At 40.0% G+C, this 22,001-nt stretch overlaps 1 protein-coding gene across 15 annotated transcripts in view; it reads left to right on the top strand.

Annotated features, from left to right (window-relative positions):
• The window catches only part of casz1 (castor zinc finger 1), a 260,657-nt gene that overhangs the window by 162,308 nt on the left and 76,348 nt on the right, over positions 1 to 22,001 (top strand). For 8 of the 15 annotated variants that reach the window (XM_090184584.1, XM_090184575.1, XM_090184580.1 and 5 more), the window contains exon 1: positions 2,276 to 2,746. The exons of the other annotated variants lie outside the window; for them this stretch is intronic. In XM_090184584.1, coding sequence (XP_090040710.1) covers positions 2,698 to 2,746 — 49 coding nt within the window. In that variant the 5' untranslated portion in view covers positions 2,276 to 2,697. Of the gene's footprint in view, positions 1 to 2,275; positions 2,747 to 22,001 lie in introns of those variants that run through there. 15 annotated transcript variants of the gene reach the window in all.

Below are 22,001 nucleotides of genomic sequence, written 5' to 3'. Positions count from 1 at the left end.
TCATTCACTAGGTCCCCCGTGTGGTTCTGGGATTTTTGCTCACTGTTCTTGTGATCATTTTGACCCCACGGGGTGAGATCTTGCGTGGAGCCCCAGATCGAGGGAGATTATCAGTGTATGTCTTCCATTTCCTAATAATTTCTTCAAACCAAGCTGCTTACCTATTGCAGAGTCTTCCCAGCCTGGTGCAGGTCTACAATTTTGTTTCTGGTGTCCTTTGACAGCTCTTTGGTCTTGGCCATAGTGGAGTTTGGAGTGTGACTGTTTGAGGTTGTGGACAGGTGTCTTTTATACTGATAACAAGTTCAAACAGGTGCCATTAATACAGGTAACGAGTGGAGGACAGAGGAGCATCTTAAAGAAGAAGTTACAGGTCTGTGAGAGCCAGAAATCTTGCTTGTTTGTAGGTGACCAAATACTTATTTTCCACCATAATTTGCAAATAAATTCATAAAAAATCCTACAATGTGATTTTCTGGATTTTTTTTTTTTTCATTTTGTCTGTCATAGTTGAAGTGTACCTATGATGAAAATTACAGGCCTCTCATCTTTTTAAGTGGGAGAACTTGCACAATTGGTGGCTGACTAAATACTTTTTTGCCCCACTGTACATATATAGCCTCTACTTGTACACACAGCATATCACTTAAAACTGGATGTGAGCAAGTATAAACACATTAATTAAGCAGTATTGCTAAACTTTAGACCAAAGTTTGCTTTGCTAATGCTCCACATGAAGATCACATCTCACCAACTCCAGTTAATCCTCAAAACAAATCAATTGGTATACTATACATTCATATGCTATAATCTTTTTCCTCTACCATTAGGCCGAGAGAAAATGTCACTGAAGACCCTTAGAAACCTGAAAACATGTTGCTTGTGGTTGCAGTTCAGCTTCACCTAAAACAATATTAGTCAAATAATCTTTATCTAATGTCTACTCTAAAATTGCTGTGGATTTAGTGTTTACCTAAGGTAGTGAATGTATTTTAATGGCAGGATCAGGGTGTAGGCCTTTGATTCCATTCCTTGTAAGGCCATTTTCCCCTTTAAGTGCTGTATTAAGGAGGAGACATTTTTCCATTATTTACTAGGATGACTCATCGTAATTACAGAATCAACCAAAACCTGTTTTATGTACACACTTTGGACTTTGCTGCCAGCAATCAGGAACTGAAGCCTTGACTCATATCATAGAATTATGTTTTTTTTATAACCATACACAAGTATATTTCCCCTTTTTCAAAAACATTGAACGCTAGTGTTATTCTTTCAAACGCTTTCTTTGTTATAAAAATTGTTGTTACTTATTCGTCATTGAAGTTGTTTGTGTTAGAAAGCACACTAATGTCTCAATGTTGTATTGGTTAATTTCTAGTACGTTTGAATGATCTTATACTATGTGTATGACATGTGAATATTTTCTATAATACACTGGTAATATTGAACATTATGTTCAGAATGTCCAGAGGCAAACTTTGCATGCCACTGCGGAAGAAACTGCCAGGCAAATAAGCTAGGGGTTTGTCTTATAAAGTATTGATTGTCACCTGGTAACGGCTGTCGTTTATAATTTCACCTGAAATTACAATGAAAACTGATACCTTATCAGATGTAGGGAAGGAAAGGGGTAGAGAGAGTGAGAAAGGTGAGAGAGAGAGAGAGTGAAAGAGAGAAAGAAAAAATAAAAGAGTGCGAGGAAAGAGAGAGAGAAAGAGAATGAATTAAAGAAAGACTGCTGAAAAAGAGGCATGTTTGTTTGTTGGGGGATTTGGTAGAAATATTGAACATACCTGTACATTTCTAAACCAACAGTGCTGGATAAAGTTTCATAACATATGTGAATCTGGTCAGTACTTCTTGTTTTCTTCCCGTAAGGGACTTCAGTCAATGTGATATATTTCTAACAGTCTTCAAGAAATGTTGTGTTCATAATCTCTCATAATGCACATTTTATTTTTCCACAAATTCCACTTTTTAATTGTTATACCATAAAATATATAGGTATCATGCAAAACATTGGTTTATTATAGTACTACAACCTGAATAATATCAATAAAATTACCTGATAAAATGTTTGAAAAAAATAATAATCTTAGTCTACCTTTGAAAACCATAAAAAGTCAAGTTTCTGAGCAATATCCTAAAAGTGTGTAATATTCTATACGAACCACTATTCCCCCTAAACCTCTTTTTAATGTTGCTGCCTTCCTCATTTGAATAGAGCCAGGCAAGGCTCCACCCCAAGAGAGTTGAAAGGCTAGTAGACCACAAAGATGGAAAGGGCCAGCCCACTGAGGGGAGGAAAAAAACTGCTCCGGTTCCTGCTCTGCCGTAATTTCCTAGCCTATTCAGACAACATCACCAACAGCTTGGTGTGTGTGTGTATGGGAGCGAACCAGAGGGAGAGAGCGAGCGCACGAGAGGGAGCAAGCAAGCAAGCAAGGGGAAGGCTCTATATTCTTTCACCCACCCCCCCATCAAACTACAGAGAGGAGGGGCCAGACCCCAGCTGCCAATCAAATTCACTCGTGGCAGCCGGCATTATCTCAGCAACAAACTATTGACAGATTACATGTCAAGGAGTTTAGTGCATGATTGAAGGAAGCCTTTTTATCTAGTTACTTTTCCGCTCTGCTTCCCCCTTCACCAACCAACCATTCTAATGATTTTCTAACAGAGTTTAGTAATATTATGAAAGTTACATGTCTGAGAGGATTTAACTTCGACTTCCCTGAATATGGTGAGTACTCTTCTTCTTCTTCTCTACTATCTTGGTCAGATGTTTTATTAGTTGACAGTTAAAGGTGTGCCTTTATCAGTGACTAAATATACCGAGAGGGGGGAAGTTGTCCAATATTAAACTACACATGCTGTGTAGATATACACCCGAGTGTACACCCTTATTTATAGATCTTTGACAGTGCCCAATGGTGGTTGCAATATCAAAATATGATCTCTGAGTTCACGAGCACACATTAGTGTACTCATAACACTGTGTAGCACATTCAAGTGGGGGAAAAAAGTTAGCTGAGCCAGTTTCATTTTCTCCTGTAAGAGTCAAAGTGTATATCTGTGCTCTGAAGTGAACCAGCATACACACTGCAAGGCATTTTCACTTCATTTTATCTTTTCTAATGTTTGGTTCCTTTATTTGGTTTTAGGATTTTGAGTAGATGAATACGCTCCATACTGTAGAAATACAGACTGGGTTCACCCTCGTAGGTATGTGAAATGGCATTAGGGTGTATTGAATGGCCTAAGGGCTTGTTGCCAAGGGGACAAAGCAAACAAACTGTTGTGTTCCTTATGTTGTCACACATGTAAAGGGAGCACAGCAACAACTACTATCCCTTTTTTTGGTTGCTCCATTCATTTTGAATTGAGTTTAGGCATACATAACTAAAACAGGAGACAACACAGAATATATACACATACACAGTACCATATATACAATGATTTATCAAATTATGTGTATGTCTTAAATATTGTAGGAATGTTCAATATTCATATGGCGTGAAATATCTGATCCAGAGTTTTCTAGACCACAGCTTGTGCTGAAACATTTCATGGTGTCATTCTCCCCCATGCTTTTTTTGGACTAACCTGTTTCAAAATGCCAATTGATTACATTTCTTACTTAGACTTTTCTATTCTAATCTGGGATACTTTTAAAGTCAGTTAACAGATTGAATGAAGCCTCGTCATATTCTTCAATATCCACGAATTTGGCTCGTCGTATAGCTGTGTACTGTATGTTTGTGTGTTTGTTTGTTGCGCATGTGTGTTTTTGTTCTCCTCTCTGTATCTGAGTGTGTGTGTGAGTGTTTTTCCTATGCGTAATGTAATTATTTTCACCATTGATACAAATGACTGTGTTACTTTTCTGTGAGTCATTCTGGACTCACACTGACTGTAATCTAACTTATTTCTGTTTCACGCAATTAATTTAAACAAACACTGAAGATAGCAATAAACATAGTAAATTCCTGTTTATAAGTTCCTGAAATCACTATTTTGGTGAAAGATTGTTCATCATTTTGAAAGCAGCCTTTTGTATGGCTAAAAATTACAGAACATTGCTGAGAAAATTTGGTTGATGAAATTGTTTGATATATTTTTTCACTTTCATATTCATATAAACTTAACTGAATTATGCATTTTTACTACCGTTTATTTAAAGTACTTTTTGATAAAGTGTACAATGGGTTTTTCTATAACTAAGCAGTGTCCTTTTTCTGTATCATATTTGATACCTTCGAATAAGATTTCATTTTCTCTCTCTCTCTCTCTCTCTCTCTACTGCACCTGTCCTTATATGTTGGAGGGCCCTACACAGTTTCATTCAACATTAAAATAACGTGTTTGAGGTAGAAGCAAAGGATGCTAATACTTGATAATACAATTCTTATGAACTGTGGCGTTCAGTGACAATCAACTTGTAGACCATTTTGCTGACAAACTTGCACAAACAGACCTAAGGGCTTGGCTATTATCTCGATGTTACCTTGGTTGTCCTGAATTATAGTTGAAACTACCAGTAAACAAGTATAACCCTCGATCCACCCAGACACACCCTAATTTCAAACTTTTCACTCAGCTCAGAAAATGTTTTTTTTTTTTAACTTGTTTATGAGTCATAATAGCGATTGCCTTCTCCCTCAGTGAGTTGTCTGATTAACCCTTGGTGGGACTTTCTCCACCTTTTACGGCCCTCTACAAAAAAAAGGGTGAAATGATGGGGGAAAACAAGACCCGAGGTCTTGCAGCCTTCCATAACCTTTTATCACAATTTAGCCATAACCCGAATCAATTTGATGTCTTAAGCAATAAAAAATGCTGTTGCTGTCCTGATTCTCCGGCTCCTCGGATGACAGTAAATTTACATTTTTTAATTAAACTAGCTGGAATTTTTATGAGGGGGCTGGGTTATGCTAATGAGAATGTTGTGTACCACAGATTAACAGAGTTTTGAAATAAATTTAGCAGGGCGACGTTTGGAGGGGAGGGGGGGGGGGGGGGGTGGAATGCAAGCCATTGTCTTTAACCCCTTTTATGCCGATTTCTTCTGGGGGACTCTGGTTATTCTGTGGAGCCCTGTCAGGCAAGAGTGCATTTTAGCAATGAGGTGATTAGTATCGCCATGTCAACCGAGGCAAAACATTAGAATTCCCAATATATTATTTACATCTTGCTGAATACAACACATAAAGGTGTGCTTTTCTTATCACTGACATATCGGAATATGTCATTGTGATGACTGACTGTTTGTAAATGACAATGAAATTCTGTATTTTCAAGCACAACAAAAGTTCATACTTTAGTAAATTTAAAAAAACAGAGTTATGCAAAACTGTGAACGATTTAAGACGTATATTCACTAGGCTATTTATCTACTTAATTTGTTCACAATTACATTTCAATAATTTCCATATTGTAGTTTTGCCACAGGTAACTTTCATATCAATTAGTTAATTTTAATTTAAAATCAAAACACACATGTACGAACAATTATTGGGGCACTGTTTAAAAAAATAAATAAAAAAAAAGTGTCATAGTTAATCGCAATGTATATGTTTGTGTAGTTTTATGGTCCGCTCTGAGTGAGTGTGTGATTGATGTTATGTGAAGCTGTGTGTGTTATACCAGGCTTTAGAACAGCTAGAGGGAGAGAGTGAGGGAGGGAGCGAGGGAGAGAGAGAGAGAGAGAGAGAGAGAGAGAGAGAGAGAGAGAGAGAGAGAGAGAGAGAGAGAGAGAGAGAGAGAGAGAGAGAGAGAGAGAGAGAGAGAGAGAGAGAGAGAGAGAGAGAGAGAGAGAGAGAGAGAGAGAGAGAGAGACAGCTGAGTCCTGCCTGAGCATGTCCCCCGTCATCAGACACAAGCCACCCTACACCATAATTACCCTAGTCCCCCCCTAATACCCAATTCGCACCAACTCCCCTTTTTTTGTACCAGCAGACAGGGAGGAACATCCGAGATCAAACGCTCAAATGCTTAAATCAAGTCCAGATGCACATGGACGTCCATACATCTCCCGGGCAGCAGTAGGCAGGCAAAGCGTTCAGGGGGGCTACTTGATATGGGCCAGGAGCAGGGGCAAGTGGCATGGCCGCCCCCTTTCTTCACTCCTGTGCACTCATGCAGTGGCCAGCACCTAATTAAAACCTCAAAGCTCCCCGTCACCAATCTGGAGTAATGGCCTTATTAATACTCGGAGAGGAAGTACTCCAGAATAATAAACAGGTTGCACCTTTAGGCCTTCGTTATGTCTTTATTATCCTCAAATCCACCAAGGCAATTTAAAAAAAAATAATAATAATATTACTAAAAACGTATTTGTCCCAGCTAAAGAACGATTTAAAAATATGTGTTATTATTATTATTATTTTGTATCATATTCTTTCAGTACAAGTATAATTGCAAATATGTTTCTTTTGTGTCTTGAGTGTCTCATACATTTACAAAATATGTTGAATTTGCCAGAAAAAAACATGACATTTGATAAATTGACATCTTTATATTTCTCAGATTTGTGTGTAGGTTGAGTTGTATTATCTTCTTTCTGCTATAACCCCATGAAATAAAATACGAGGAGGATATCATCTCAACTTGTTAATCTGAAGCCCCAATGTGCAATGTCATGTATTCACATGTGCAGAGTCAATAGAGAGGCTTCTCTCTATGGCTTTTATGCTGCTCCGTTTCATTCACAATTTTACATATGAAATTATAATTTCATGCAAAGTATGGGAGAAGAATCATCTGGGCTCGTTGATATGCCATATAAGAGAGAAAAGGAGGAGAAATGTGGAGACAATTAGCAGTGTGAAAGACTATGCTGCATTTGTCTGAAAAGCACAGGCTTCACTGGCCTCGAATGAATTTGCATGCTTCGCTTATCGAAGCACACTTATTAGGCCCGTCTGAAAGAGAGATTAAGCCGGCACAAAACACGTTGACTAATCCTTTTAAATATGGCAGGGGGGTCTCGAAGGTGTGAACCACCCCTTATGCAGGTTAGGGTGGCCAGGATGGGTATGGTATGTGACAGTGTATGAGTAGCATGGAGGACCTGGGACAGAAACGTTGGGTTAACTGTTTAATGATAGGGACAGTGATTGACATAGATAAACTATCAGCATTTCATCTCTCTGGAGAGTATCTCAACCTTCTCATCTCTGGGACAAATACAGGGGAAGGGTCAGTGGGGTCGGGTGGTCGTAAAATCACATTTTGTCATGTAACATCAGTTGTAGTTGAGTTGTAGTTTCAGTGGAGTGGGGTTGGGGTTATGAGGTGTTGTTTTGAATTTGTCCTCTCCTTCCGTTTCGATATAACTTTTTGATAGGGAAAAGAGAGAGAGAGAAAAAGAAACAAACATGTACGTCTCTTGTCTGTCACCTTCGTGTTTGCACTGCCGAGCTCCAGAGCCAATACCCCTGTCCTCTTTGGTAATTGACTGCAAACAAGGACGCCGGTGGCTTTCAGACAACCGCCCCCAGTCCCCTCCCTCCCTGCACCTCGTGTCCCCAACTCACCGCGTCCCCAACCCACCACCCCTCAACCCCAGGTTCCCCTGATTCGTCGTGTTTTTTTATTTTGACATTCTATTCACTTGGGTCAGTAAAAGGCAGCACCAGCAATAATTACTGTCTGTACATGATAAATCTAAAGCACAGCTGTTCAATTCTGTCATTTGAGAGAGAGAGAGAGAGAGAGAGAGAGAGAGAGAGAGAGGGAGAGAGAGAGAGGAAAAAAACAGGGGGCTCAAGAGTTTGCAGTTTGCCTGATTTTTTTATTTTTTTTTACTCTGTAACTTGATCGGATTACATGGTTCTAGGGCCCACACCTGTTAAGAGGCTGTTAGCGGAACAGTTGGCAGTCCTGTGCCCAGAACATTTTTTTTTTTTTTACTGCTTGTTTTTTTCTGAGACCCCTTTTGGGGATTTCTCCCTCTATGTATGACATAAGTTCTATCCTTTGGGGGGAGGGGGGGGGGCTCTGGCCTCAGTACAGGTTAATGAGGGGAGCGCATGGTGTGTGAGGCTGCGTTAATGGTCGTGTGTGTGCTTGTGAGAGAGAGGCCAGGTCATCTGACATCTTTCCCCCTCCCTCTCCTGAGACATGTTGTCTGCCATCAGTTTTGCTTCACTCCCAGACCTCAGTCAGTCTGGAGCCGGCCACGAACGATGTCCACACACACACAAGTAATGCGGCAGCAAGTGAGAAAATAATTGGATTTGCTTTGTTCTGCTGCAAAGAGATGGGGGACAGGTGTTGTCACTGTGTTAAAATGGTTTTGGTTAAACCAGACAAAAAGAAGAGGTTTGGTTGAGAACATGTGTTCCGTTTGTTTAAAACAAACCTCAATACTGGCTAAATGAGGCAAATCATATGACACCAATTAAACATCTGAAATGCAGATACACCTAAAAAGAAAACAAGTTCATTTGATAGTTGTTCATGCTTTAAAGCAGTTTGTGGAGTTTCTGCAGCTTATGTGTGAAGTTCAAAATTAGATTACATTTGTAGGTTGTTTTTCTGTCTTACTGCGATGTCTCACAATTACCTTATTTGGCAATCAGCAGTAACACAGCTCTTCAGCTTAGTCGCTGTATGTGGAAAACATACAGTGAATGCTACATATTCCCTAGCTGTGAATAGGACATTATTGGACAACATGATACGACTTGAGAAGACTATGAAATATTTCTCACCGTGCCTCATAAACGTTACGTTTTCGCCCCCACATGTTATTGACACACAGCAGTTGCCACAACTGCGCATTGCCTCGATGACTCCCAAAGTAAAAAAAATACAAATAAAATAAGAAACACAAGCGAAGTTAATAACTATCATATAGTAACTTTTTTAATTGTCCTGATACATAATAGGGATACGACAATAAAAAAAAGGAGCAATGCGACATTAAGGCTTTTATCTTTCTCATCTGCTCTGTGCCCAAAGTGTCATGTCTAGAGCTGTACCAGCTGATCTTCAGAGTAACATAACCAGTAAGGGCTTATTGTTTTAACAATATTGGAGGCCCCCTCTCATGCCCCTCACCCACGTTCCCTCTGTTCTCTCCCTTGATTCATTTCACCGACTGTCCTCGGCTGCTGGAAAATGGCGTTAATTTTTTTATTACCTGTTTGACTCTCCAGCCTTATTACTGGAGCCCCTTAATGTTCTCCGTAACCGTGGAAACCAGATGAATAAATGTCCGCCAAAGAAAATTAGATGATTAAACAGGTCACCCTTGCAAAACAAATTCGCTTGGTCGAGCGCAATTTGTGTACCGAGTGGCTGTCTTAACAGTTTGCTAACAAGGGAATTGTTTGTTGGGCTAACTGAGAGAGAACCGAGAGGAAGGGGACAATACAGACATCTGGAAAGGGGGGACTTGAAAAGGATTGAAAGAAACGCTTGTGATAATCGTTGAGGTTTAGAATACAGATCTTAAAATAATTTATAAGTGGCTAGAATACACACGTTTCACAACTGTTTTAGCTTTCTTTTCAGTCCAGTCACACGTGTTCTTATTTTCATATTCATGTACCAAATAAATGTTCCTGTTATTGTACAGTAACTCTGCCCCTCGGATCCTTTGTACAGAACCTACAAATATGACAGTTAGAATGTAATACTTTTGAACTGTACTACTGAGCACGAGAGCCTCCCCAGTTTGAGGAAATGCTCCTTTCCAGTGTGTATTCATATCAAACCTCACCACAAACATGCAGAAGTAACGTTTAAGTTTAAAGGCACCCATGCGTGTTCATCATCAGATCCTTCAGGCTTGTTGTCCGCAATCAGTGAAGAGCAGTGGCAAATAGAATTTCCCTCATTTACCAAGCAACCAATCATTACTGGTAATTGTCCTTGAGGCCATCTGTATGGGATAGATCGTCCTCTGTCCCTGTTATAACAGAGATGTCCCTTGTCCCAAATGGCACCCTATGGTCTTTATAGTGCACTTCTTTTGACCAGGGCCCATAGGGCTCTGGTCAAACGTAGTGCACTATTTAAGGGATAGGGTGCCATTTGGGACACAGAGATGGTCATGAGCTTACATTGACATGTAGCGGCTAGTACCGCTCTAATATGCCAGTCACAGCACCAGCAAGGAGACTACGTAACCCTTTCATAAGCAATGCAAAACATCCTGTTTAATGCACATCCACAACAAACTGTAGGTGATGATTTAGGATGTATAAAACATGTCGTTTTTTTGTTGTAAAAATGTTTTTTTTTTGTATCATCTATGAATAATGTTTTGAAGGTTTTCTGTAGAGCCACTAGTGTCACCAAGTATTTTTCCCATGTAACTCCCCCACCCACCAGCTCTAACCCTAAACCCCCCTTTCTCATAGTTGTTTTACCATCATACAACTCATTGTAGACAAAAATGGCCATATCATCCAGTTTTTTACTGTTTGGTGTTTTCATGTCCTGTAAATAAGAGTTGGCCTGGGCGGATTTAGCTGTCTAACGATAGGGCAAAACACGCAGACTTGGACTTAAAACCATGGCTGCGATTCCCATTGTGACCACAAATCATAAATGTTGGCGACTTAGCGGTGGTGTTGTTTATGGAAGGACGCCATGCTACGCCACTCAAGGGTGTTGGCTGTTTACACTGAAGCGCCACCACTTTACTTGCATTCGCTCTAAAACAACACCCCCCCCAAACCATCCTTTTGGTCCCATCTCTAAAGTTGACCCCACATTTATAAACAAAGATTAAGGGGACGGTCCACTTTAATGGGAGGGGTTGTTTATGATATCTTTTGATCCATCAGCAGGACCAATGATGGTGAGCTAGGATGCATTTTTTTTTGGGGGGGGGGGGGGTATTTCTACGTCTGAAACTGGAAAGCACTTGTGCATTATTGATGTTTTAATTTGTGCAAATGCCTGAGTCTTTGTTAAGTGATTATAGTGCTAGAGAGATAACAGGGAGCTACTTATCTTCTATGAAACAAGAGCTCGCTCACTGCCCACACCGAGAGAAGCTATTGGAGTAAATCTAACCAGTTCCGTGCAGTAGCCTACCCACACTTTGGCTTGGCAGAGAGGGGGGAGGAGAGAGGGAGAGAGAGAAAGAGTCGAAAATATCAACGTGTCCGAGATAAAAAAGAAAGTCAGTTTATCCTTTGTACTTATTTCAGTCTTGCCTCTCCCATTTATGATGCTGTTGTATAGGCCTTTCACATCCCTTATCAAAAATGATTTGCTGTAAATATAATAAAAGTGACCTGAAAAGGCCAATAAGCAAATATTCTGCGTGACACCCAAGGCAACTGACCTTGAAAAAGAATGCAAAGTTATAATGCCCCATGCATGCAAAGCAAACCAATAAAAGAATGCCCATGGAAAGAGAGGGAGTTTAGGCAAATATAAGAAAGAGCGGAGAGGGACTGGTTTTTTATACCCTGATTAACTAGGAACAAAGGTTCATAAATGTTTCCATGACGTGGTTTTGTGCCATTGGAACCCAATCATTTATAACTGCCCTACAGCAAGACAACTCATCAGATAAACAAAGGGAAATAAAGTATGGCGATAAAGTTGTGCCGACTACATTTAGTTGTTGTGCCATACTAATTCTAATTTAATCTTGCCTACTAAATGTGCATAGTGTATATATTAGAACAAGTATGAGCAATTTTTTCACATCTGAGAGAAAAAAGGAGTTTGTAGATAAAGTTGCATCTACTACATTTAGTTGAGTTGTGTCTACTATATTTAGTTGAGTTGTGTCTACTACATTTAGTTGAGTTGTGTCTACTACATTTAGTTGAGTTGTGTCTACTACATTTAGTTGAGTTGTGTCTACTACATTTAGTTGAGTTGTGTCTACTACATTTAGTTGAGTTGTGTCTACTACATTTAGTTGAGTTGTGTCTACTACATTTAGTTTGTTTGTGTGTACTACATTTAGTTGAGTGGTGTCTACTACATTTAGTTGTTGTGTCTACTACATTTAGTTGTTGTGTCTACTTCATTTAGTTGAGTTGTGTCTACTACATTTAGTTGAGTTGTGTCTACTACATTTAGTTGAGTTGTGTCTACTACATTTAGTTGAGTTGTGTCTACTACATTTAGTTGAGTTGTGTCTACTACATTTAGTTGAGTTGTGTCTACTACATTTAGTTGTTGTGTCTACTACATTTAGTTGAGTTGTGTCTACTACATTTAGTTGAGTTGTGTCTACTACATTTAGTTGAGTTGTGTCTACTACATTTAGTTGAGTTGTGTCTACTACATTTAGTTGAGTTGTGTTACTACATTTAGTTGAGTTGTGTCTACTACAGTTAGTTTAGCTGTGCCAAGCAAAAATATACTTTTTCTATTTTACATCTGAGAACGATCAAGTCATCCATAGCACAAAGTCACATCAGTGGTGCTTCACTGTGACAGGCTTGTCTCCTTGTATGCAAACGCTGTTTGGCGTGTAGGCCGAAGGTCGCAGTAGACGGTGGTGATGAGGTTACAGCTCCTCCTCTGCTGTTTGCTGTCTCTATCATCACCGTCTCCAAAACGAGCCTCTATCGTCCTCCTGGTCTCCCTTTCTCCTACAAAGGGCTCCGGCTCCAACTTGCAGCTGTTCACACACAACCTGTCTGACTATACCACACAGCACACACTATCATACCTGGGAAACACGCTACATTCACCAACCTGGAACCTCATACAGCTTCTATCAATGCCAATGATCTTTTTGAGAGCTATAGACTTGGTTCAGTCCTAATTCATTACTTGTTGTGTTACGGCCGTTTTCTTTGTAAATATCATCAGTTGGAGGCTGGGGGGATAGCTGTTGCCGTCTGTTATGAGCTCCCTGGTGGAGTTACTGTACAAAAAACGCGCACGCACGCACACAGACACACACACACACACAGACACACACACACACACACAGCCACACACACACACAGCCACACACACACAAATAGTCACAGGCTTCCCCAGGCATTTACTGCTTTATGAAGCTGTCTCATGAACCCACCAGCAGAACATGAGAATACAGAAAGAAAAGCCCACATTACTTTGATGATTTGGTGTCATTTGTGGACTACAAAATGCTGCATTTATTGTGTTGAGGGAGAGGAGAGAAATTCAGAATTTCAATTAGCGTACGTAATCGGAACCTGCCCGCTTTGATAGGCATTTTCTGAAAAGGAATACAGCGGCACTTGTAAAACATTAATTAAGTGGGGAGTTTTTTAAAGGAACGGGTAAAGTGTGCTTTATGCGGGAATAAAGGACATTTACCTCACACAGAGGCCGTTTCAACGCTTTGAGTGAAGAGAGAGGGAAAAAAGGCTTTAATTTAGAGCTTTCAGTCATGCTATAAAGTAGACGATATCATATATGAATGCCAGCTTTTTCGCTGAAGAACAGAAATCTATCCGTGGCCGAGTGAAACCCGAGCCAGCCCGAGGAAAACAAGCCTCTATTTTAACCACTTTCTACATGACAGATGACATTTAGGCCGTCTTTTGGATCACATTGCTCTGGCATGATCTCTTACTTTGCCAGACCTTCGATAATTAATGGTTGATATGAAATGTTAATCGTAACTTGATATCAATTCTTTTTTTGCTATTATCCCGCATAAAGATGATTACGGAGAGCACACAATATTGCATTTGAGACTGGAGATTTTTACTATCATGGTTGGAGAATGCATTCTCGAAACATTCCGAATGTAAATGGGCACTATAATAGAGTGCTGTGGTTGATTGTACATGTCCATGTTTGATTGGGACTGTGGTATGTTTGTGTATGTTGTAAGGGACTTAAAGTCCTTACTCCAGTCTCCTTTTCAGCTCACTTATTAGTTGATTTACTTAACAATAGGGCACATCTCAATAGGGGGTCCAGGTATCCTCATGACATGACACAAGTGGGAGGGTGGGCCTTTCCTCTTTTGTTTTCTATTGCTCCTTAAGCAAAGGGGGATGCCGATGACAGACCAACTCCTTGAATGGCCTACTCCAGGAAGTTAGCGCTTGTGTCTAAAAAAAACAACAACACAATTTTGCTCAAAACATATATTTTTAACCTTAAGTATGTGTACATTATTTAAACGTACAATATTGTTTTTGAACAGGAAATGTCTATTAAGCTTTCTTGGAAATAACACTCTTAGTGGCGTTGCTAGCTGAAATGTATAACCCAACTTGCACTTGTTGCCCCTATAGTGTTGTTACAGTATCTCATGTTGAATACCTTTTTACCTCGTTTTTGTTACAGTATCTGTCATTTTGTGTGCTTTTTGCCTATTGTTTGTGTTATATTTTACAATGTCTCTTATTTTGTGTGCTTTTTGCCTTGTTGTAGTTACAATATCTCATTCCCTATGCTTTTTACCTAGTTGTAGTTACATTATCTCTCATTCCCTATGCTTTTTGCCTTGTTGTAGTTACAATATCTCATTCCCTATGCTTTTTACCTAGTTGTAGTTACATTATCTCATTCCCTATGCTTTTTACCTAGTTGTAGTTACATTATCTCTCATTCCCTATGCTTTTTGCCTTGTTGTAGTTACAATATCTCATTCCCTATGCTTTTTACCTAGTTGTAGTTACAATATCTCATTCCCTATGCTTTTTGCCTTGTTGTAGTTACAATATCTCATTCCCTATGCTTTTTACCTAGTTGTAGTTACATTATCTCATTCCCTACGCTTTTTACCTAGTTGTAGTTACATTATCTCTCATTCCCTATGCTTTTTACTTAGTTGTAGTTACATTATCTCATTCCCTATGCTTTTTACCTAGTTGTAGTTACATTATCTCATTCCCTATGCTTTTTACATAGTTGTGGTTACAATATCTCTCATTCCCTATGCTTTTTACCTAGTTGTAGTTACATTATCTCTCATTCCCTATGCTTTTTACCTAGTTGTAGTTACAATATCTCATTCCCTATGCTTTTGACCTAGTTGTAGTTACATTATCTCTCATTCCCTACGCTTTTTACCTAGTTGTAGTTACATTATCTCTCATTCCCTATGCTTTTTACATAGTTGTGGTTACAATATCTCTCATTCCCTATGCTTTTTACCTAGTTGTAGTTACATTATCTCTCATTCCCTATGCTTTTTACCTAGTTGTAGTTACAATATCTCATTCCCTATGCTTTTTGCCTAGTTGTAGTTACAATATCTCATTCCCTATGCTTTTTGCCTTGTTGTAGTTACAATATCTCATTCCCTATGCTTTTTACCTAGTTGTAGTTACATTATCTCTCATTCCCTATGCTTTTTACCTAGTTGTAGTTACATTATCTCTCATTCCCTATGCTTTTTACCTAGTTGTAGTTACAATATCTCATTCCCTACGCTTTTTACCTAGTTGTAGTTACATTATCTCTCATTCCCTACGCTTTTTACCTAGTTGTAGTTACAATACCTCATTCCCTATGCTTTTTACCTAGTTGTAGTTACAATATCTCATTCCCTATGCTTTTTGCCTAGTTGTAGTTACAATATCTCATTCCCTATGCTTTTTGCCTTGTTGTAGTTACAATATCTCATTCCCTATGCTTTTTACCTTGTTGTAGTTACATTATCTCTCATTCCCTATGCTTTTTACCTAGTTGTAGTTACATTATCTCATTCCCTACGCTTTTTACCTAGTTGTAGTTACATTATCTCTCATTCCCTATGCTTTTTACCTAGTTGTAGTTACATTATCTCTCATTCCCTATGCTTTTTACCTAGTTGTAGTTACATTATCTCATTCCCTACGCTTTTTACCTAGTTGTAGTTACAATATCTCATTCCCTATGCTTTTTACTTAGTTTTTCATCATAATGTCATATCAGGACAGACTATGTTTTATACCCTAATAGATCATTTACTCTGTACATAAGCACCACAATAGGGCTGAACTGACTGTGAAATGGGAACTTCCTACTATCACTGGTATCAGTTAAGGCCAAGGTTGTCGAAGGTAGAATATTCCCACATATGCAAGAGAGTAAAGTGCAATAGTTGATGATTATTGAAGTTTATGATGAGCATATCTCTCAACAAAGAAAAAAGAAAAAGAAAGGGCCTCTTCACATGTTTTTTGAGTTGTTGTGAATGTTGTCCATATGCATTTTCCACAGACAATTGTAAATCCTCTTTCGGTTGGCGACGATGAGTACACATACAGATGATGCATTAAAACTCCCATAACTCGCACACCCAGCAAAGCTCAAAATCAATTGGAATGGATAGTTAAGCTGGCCCCTAAAAATCAATGAGCAATTCATGTCCTTGATCAGTGTGTCATTTCTCTCAATGTTAGAGGCTAAAAAGCTATCAGAGCAGGACACACACACACCCTTAAAAACGTTTGTGTTGATGAAGAATAAATACACGTACATAGGGTTCTGTGTAATGAACAATGATTTCTGTTTGATTAGTTTAAATATAGGTTTTTAAGCATGTCATCATGCCAATAGTTGGTTATACAGGACATTGCTTTACATTAGACTGTGTGTGTTATTGATATTTGGCCAAGGCCTCACATACAGTATACTGATACATTCTTTCTGGCTATAAATCCTGTATGAACCCACATTTACAGAAATACAGTTAAATGACGTGGGGAAATGTTATCTGGGTTGGACTCCATTGGTTAATATCGCAATCAAGCTATCAAAAAATATCAAAGGGTCAAATTTCAAGGCTTGCATGTTTTTTTTGTCCTGCAAAATGTCGCAATCAATTTGCATGGCATACCAAGCCTGAAAAACAGAAAAAGCTATAACCGCACACACACACACACACACACACACACACACACACACACACACACACACACACACACACACACACACACACACACACACACACACACCACACACACACACACACACACACACACACACACACACACACACGTCTCCCTTTCCGGTATAGCGGGTAAGAGGATAAGGTTGACCAGATTAAGAGGAGAAAAAAATGCTGTATTTCAAAATAGTAATTTTGTCCTTATTAATGCCATTAGTGTAACAGTCAGCATGGATCAGATCAACGGATGACCGAAGTAACTCCTCTGTCTCGGCGCTGTGACGGGATCATGTCGGGAACAATTTGAGCATTTCGTGTTGACGAGTGAAGTTTCAAGTGCTGCAGTATATCCTGTAACCCCCCCCCCCCCCCCCCCCTAAATTATGCCTATAGTCTCTCTCGCTCTCTCTCACTCTCACAGTCACTCACTTGGTCACTTAGTCTCTCTCTCTCTCTCTGTCTCTCTCTGTCTCTCTGTCTCTCTCTCTCTCTTTCTCTTTCTCTCTCTCTCTCTCTCTCTCTCTCTCTCTCTCTCTCTCTCGCTCCTTAAATACTTTTATTTAAATTCCCTACTAACATTAAGTTATAGATGTCATTGCTGGCCAAGTCTCTCATTTTAGTGCTGTATTTTCAACCCACATTCAAGTAATGACAATGTGACTGTCCTTTCTGATTCACAGGACATTCTCTGAGGCTAACCAGCCACACTGTGATTCCTAGGCTGGCGTTTAAGCACAGTATTATTGGTTATATCACTTCGGAGAATGTTATACCAGTGCCAAATTCCAATCCTAGAGTAGAAATGGACAGCAATGTGATGCTGTTTCTAAAAGCAGAACTATCTATGCTCTTTTCCTATTATCAGTCCTCCAGTATCTCTTTCCCTCACTCTACTAAGCCTCTAAGTTCGATAGATATTAGCACAGAATAAACTGCCAGTTCAGTCCAGTTGCTCTTGCTAAACAGGTGGGCTTTCTGCGTGCCTGTGTTCTTGGTAACATTCTAAGGGGTATTCAGTCCATTCTGTCCCTAGCTAGGCTAAATGCCTCAGATTTGGGCGAAGAGGGCCTTCGAACCAGTTGTCACCTGTCATAAAGTTGGAGAGTTATGGGAGCAGTGGAGCAGTTGCTCGTCTCTCCTGAGGTGAGAAATGTTCCAGCAGCTGCCCTCAACTCCCTCCTCCGCCTCCTGTTTTTTTAAGGGGATGATATTTTTTTTGTCATTTCCAATAAAGCAATAAATGAATGTTTGTGGCAACTGGGGCTGTAAGGGAGTGAATTCCAGCGTCGCACACTGTCACTCACAACCCTGTCCATCACCAGTCATAAAAACACACAAGGATTATTCCTTTTTTAGGAACGATTGGTCCATGTAACTTCTTTTAGTTCCTGCTCCTTTTTACTTGTTTACCTAGCTGAAAATGACTTATTCCGTTCGTGCCACTAGCCTTGTTGTCTTTTCTTTTCTCTAACGTAGTGACACACCTCTGTGTATGGCATGTAGCCACTCTTCTGCTTCTCTGCTGCCTCTCTCTTTCCATCTCTCTCTCTCTCTCTCTCTCTCTCTCTCTCTCTCTCTCTCTCTCAATCCATCTGCATCATGTCAATCTGTCAGACTGCCAGTGTCTGTTCCAATTAGATTCCACTTAATACATGTAACCTCGATTAACATGCAATCAAGCCCAGATAAATCACGTCCTTTAAGTCCGCCCCCCCCCCCATCCTCTCCTGTGTTGCTTTGCATCATTCTGTTTTCATCAACTAGCTTTACAGCCCACAATGTTTTGTCACACTGTATAAGATCACATGTTGACAATACGAGTCGGTAAAGCTTAGTCAACATTGAAAGAAGGTAGGAGAAAAGGAGGTACAGTATATTTCTCCTCCGTGGTGGTTGTTCATTTTGTTTTGCCCCGGCATGCTATCATTTCACACCTCTGTTTGCAGTAATGTAAAAACTTCCTCTTGTGGTTCAAACTCTTTTTTTTTGTGCCATTTCGGGCTTCAGTGGGTGTAAGTTTCTTGATTTCATCACTTAGTTCAAGCATACAACACACACTCGCTGGAGTTCTACGATGCTTGAGGATGCAGAGGCAGCACTGTACTATAGTCTAATCAGTGATCCCCGTAGCCTGAGAGTGTTAGCATCCCTAGATTGCTGGTCAGGGTACAACACAAACAAGGCCATAGTATCAATCCCCCCCAAAAATCACACGAATGAATGCAAAATAAATCAGGCAACTAAATGAAGAGATGCATGTTCTTTCTCTGCTGACAACTGAAATACTTATCTGCCTCTGTATTAGCAGTAAACAAATACACAAAAACTAACATTCACCAGGGGATTGGGTGGATAGATAATAATTATTTATCTAAGTTAATAATTCACACTGTTTATGCTAATACCGTGGGGGACTGTTGAATTAACAAAGACAGAAACCTAAAAATACAAACTGATGCAAAACAACCTGGGGCAGTAAAAAAGCACACACAGCACTCTGGGGTCTTGTTTTATTAATCGGCGGCTAAAAGTGCTAACATTGACACGTGGAACAGATTAGTCTTTTAATAACCGGGGAGGGTCAAGATGGCGGTAGGATCGGTGAGAATATCCTTGTCTGAGACTAGCGGCCTCTGTGTTTTATATCCCCGACTCCTGCCTCCAGGGGCTAGCCTCATGCTAACTATAAACAATGACCTATCTTTTAGCTTTAGTCTGAGGAGACTTGAACCAGAGATTATAGCTTCACCTCAGCAATAGTTTTTTTGCAAGCAGTGGGATGGTTCCAAGCTTACAAATGTTGGTTCCCAGAACATTGTGGGGAAGTAATTTTTCAAATAACCGAAGGAGAACCTTTAGGGAACATTCTGTGCTAGCTGGGTTTACTATGTTAACTCCAACAATCATGACTTTAGAGTTTCAATGTACCAACACTATTCAGGATGGTCTGCCTGCCTGTTTCCTAATGATACAGTAAACTACATTTAGAGTGATGTATTATTATTGCGTCTCGGCTGTGTCCCGCTCTGTTGTATTTAAAGTAGAAGCTATAGTCTAGTTCGAGAAAAACAGCTTTGTTTCATTCATCCGGCCCTACATGCTCAGGGTGAAGCTGTATGCCATTAATCGTTTTAAATATCTCAATGCTCCTCCATAGTCGACACGGATTGCCAGTTTGCAGAGTGTAAATAGGGCTGGGATTTAAATTAAGCTATGAGAAAGGCTCAGGTTGATCCATTTCTTATCTGCTGAGTTGTCAGCCCCAAGCCTTTTATGGGACTTTGGTAAATCTTACATGGACAAGGAAATTCACCAGTCCTGGCAATGTATTAGTAGCCTTTACACTTGTTCCCTTATAAAGGGTGTATCTTGTTACGCCCAGAATTGTGTACTATCTACTTTTCAACTTTTGTCAGAAAACATGATGAACTACCATTTTAGTCTTTAATTTCATGTACTACATTTATGAACTTTTGGTAAGAACAGAAGTCGTTCTTTGTCTGATTGAGTATTCAGTGTTCACCCAATAACCTCTGTCTCTCTTTCTTTTTCTAGCTCACCACTACATCCATAACAATGTTGCACTGTCCCTTTAAAGGGGATGACAGTTTTGACAAAAAGTTTGGATTTTTTTTCTTTCTTCTTCTCGTTCCCAGAGAAAAATAGCGAATAACGCTGATGAGTTTTAGCAGCTTCAGCCAGGCGATGGGCAAATATAATAAGTGTTTTCGTAGACGTCACCCGTGATTATCTCATCTTGGCATTTTGGGTGAATGTGGTGGATTTAGAGGCTCGCTTCCCATTGTGCTGACATCACCCTTTAACAAACGAAATTAAATCATGGCTAAAATCATTTGAAACTCTCCCAGAGTCTGTCTCAAATGGCTAAACAATGAGTGTCTGGGACATTTTTAAGGGAAGTGTGTGTGTGTATTTAGGCATGGGGGGATGGGGTATACTGTGGAAATGGGGGCAAATTTAGCCTCACACTGAATAATTGGATGAGGGGGAGCCAATATTTAACCATTTCTGGGCTGTCGCAAGAGCATTTAGAGGACAATGTTCTGGCGCAGTACTTTGTGCTTTGTGTGTGTGTGTATCTCTTTCTATACTTATTATATTTATACTCATATAAATAGTTAACACTTACAGACATTTTATCAAAATAATTCAACTATAAAGACTACAAACTACCTTAGACTTAGTGTTGTATCAAATGTTGCTTTGCTATCCATCTGTGAGAAATATACATGATGCTAATATATAGACTTTACATTGAAAGAAAAACAGTCGAACAGTCGATCCTACATCAATCAAATTGTCATAGACAATTTTAGCCTATGTAATGATTTTCATGAGAGTATATTATCACACATAAAAATGTGGTTTCTTGATACCGTACAGCTAGACATTTATAGATTCCTCAAATTAAAGGGCAATTTTCCAGTTGCTCGACCCAGTCTAAGGGCCCGACCCAGACTAATTAGTTAAATATTTGTTGCTGGGACATTTTTAGCTCTGATGAAACAATAATAGTGTCTTAGGCTATGCTATGCTATTAGCCTGTGCTAGCCTGGCTGAGGTACAAGCAGGCCAGTGGACTGTCCAGCCATCCATTCTCTCCCCTCGCATGCCGTGACTTGCCACCCGTGACCCAGGGAAGTGAGCGAGGAAGTAAAGGAGAAAAAAGGAGCCGGTGAAGGAGTGCAGTGGTGGAGTGTGGAGGTGCACCGGGCCGCTGTTCGAGGCCTCAGGCCGGCTGGCGTGGGCCAATGTGACAGGATTAGCCAAGCCCCGGTGAGCATAGCTGGTAGTGTGAACGTGTGTGTGTGTGTGTGTGTGTGCGTGGCCCAGGCAGACAGGCAGGCAGGCAGCGTGTACAGCAGAACAGGATCCAGAACTGCTGCTTGCCACCAGCATAGCAAAGACAAGAGAGAGCAACAGTGTATCCTTCCCTCACTGCCAATCCTACCACTCATCCTCACCCGCCCGCCCTCGACCAATGGCAGACTCCCAGCCCATGAGATAGGGGGTGGAAAGTGGGTGTGTGTGTGTGTGGGGGGGGGGGGGGGGGGTAAAGTGAATGTGAGTTGGGAAATTATCCTATTAAATTGAATTAAAGAGGCAGTCTTCATTTACCCCAAGAATGATGGATTTGGATAATTAACAGTGTTAATGGGGAATGGTTAAAAAGGGCAGGGGA

This window comes from Oncorhynchus mykiss, chromosome 9, assembly GCF_057628025.1.
Source record: "Oncorhynchus mykiss isolate SJ-2025 chromosome 9, ASM5762802v1, whole genome shotgun sequence".
NCBI lineage: Eukaryota > Metazoa > Chordata > Actinopteri > Salmoniformes > Salmonidae > Oncorhynchus > Oncorhynchus mykiss.
Note: the sequence above shows the minus strand (reverse complement) of the source record. Positions and strands in the feature narration are given on the sequence as shown.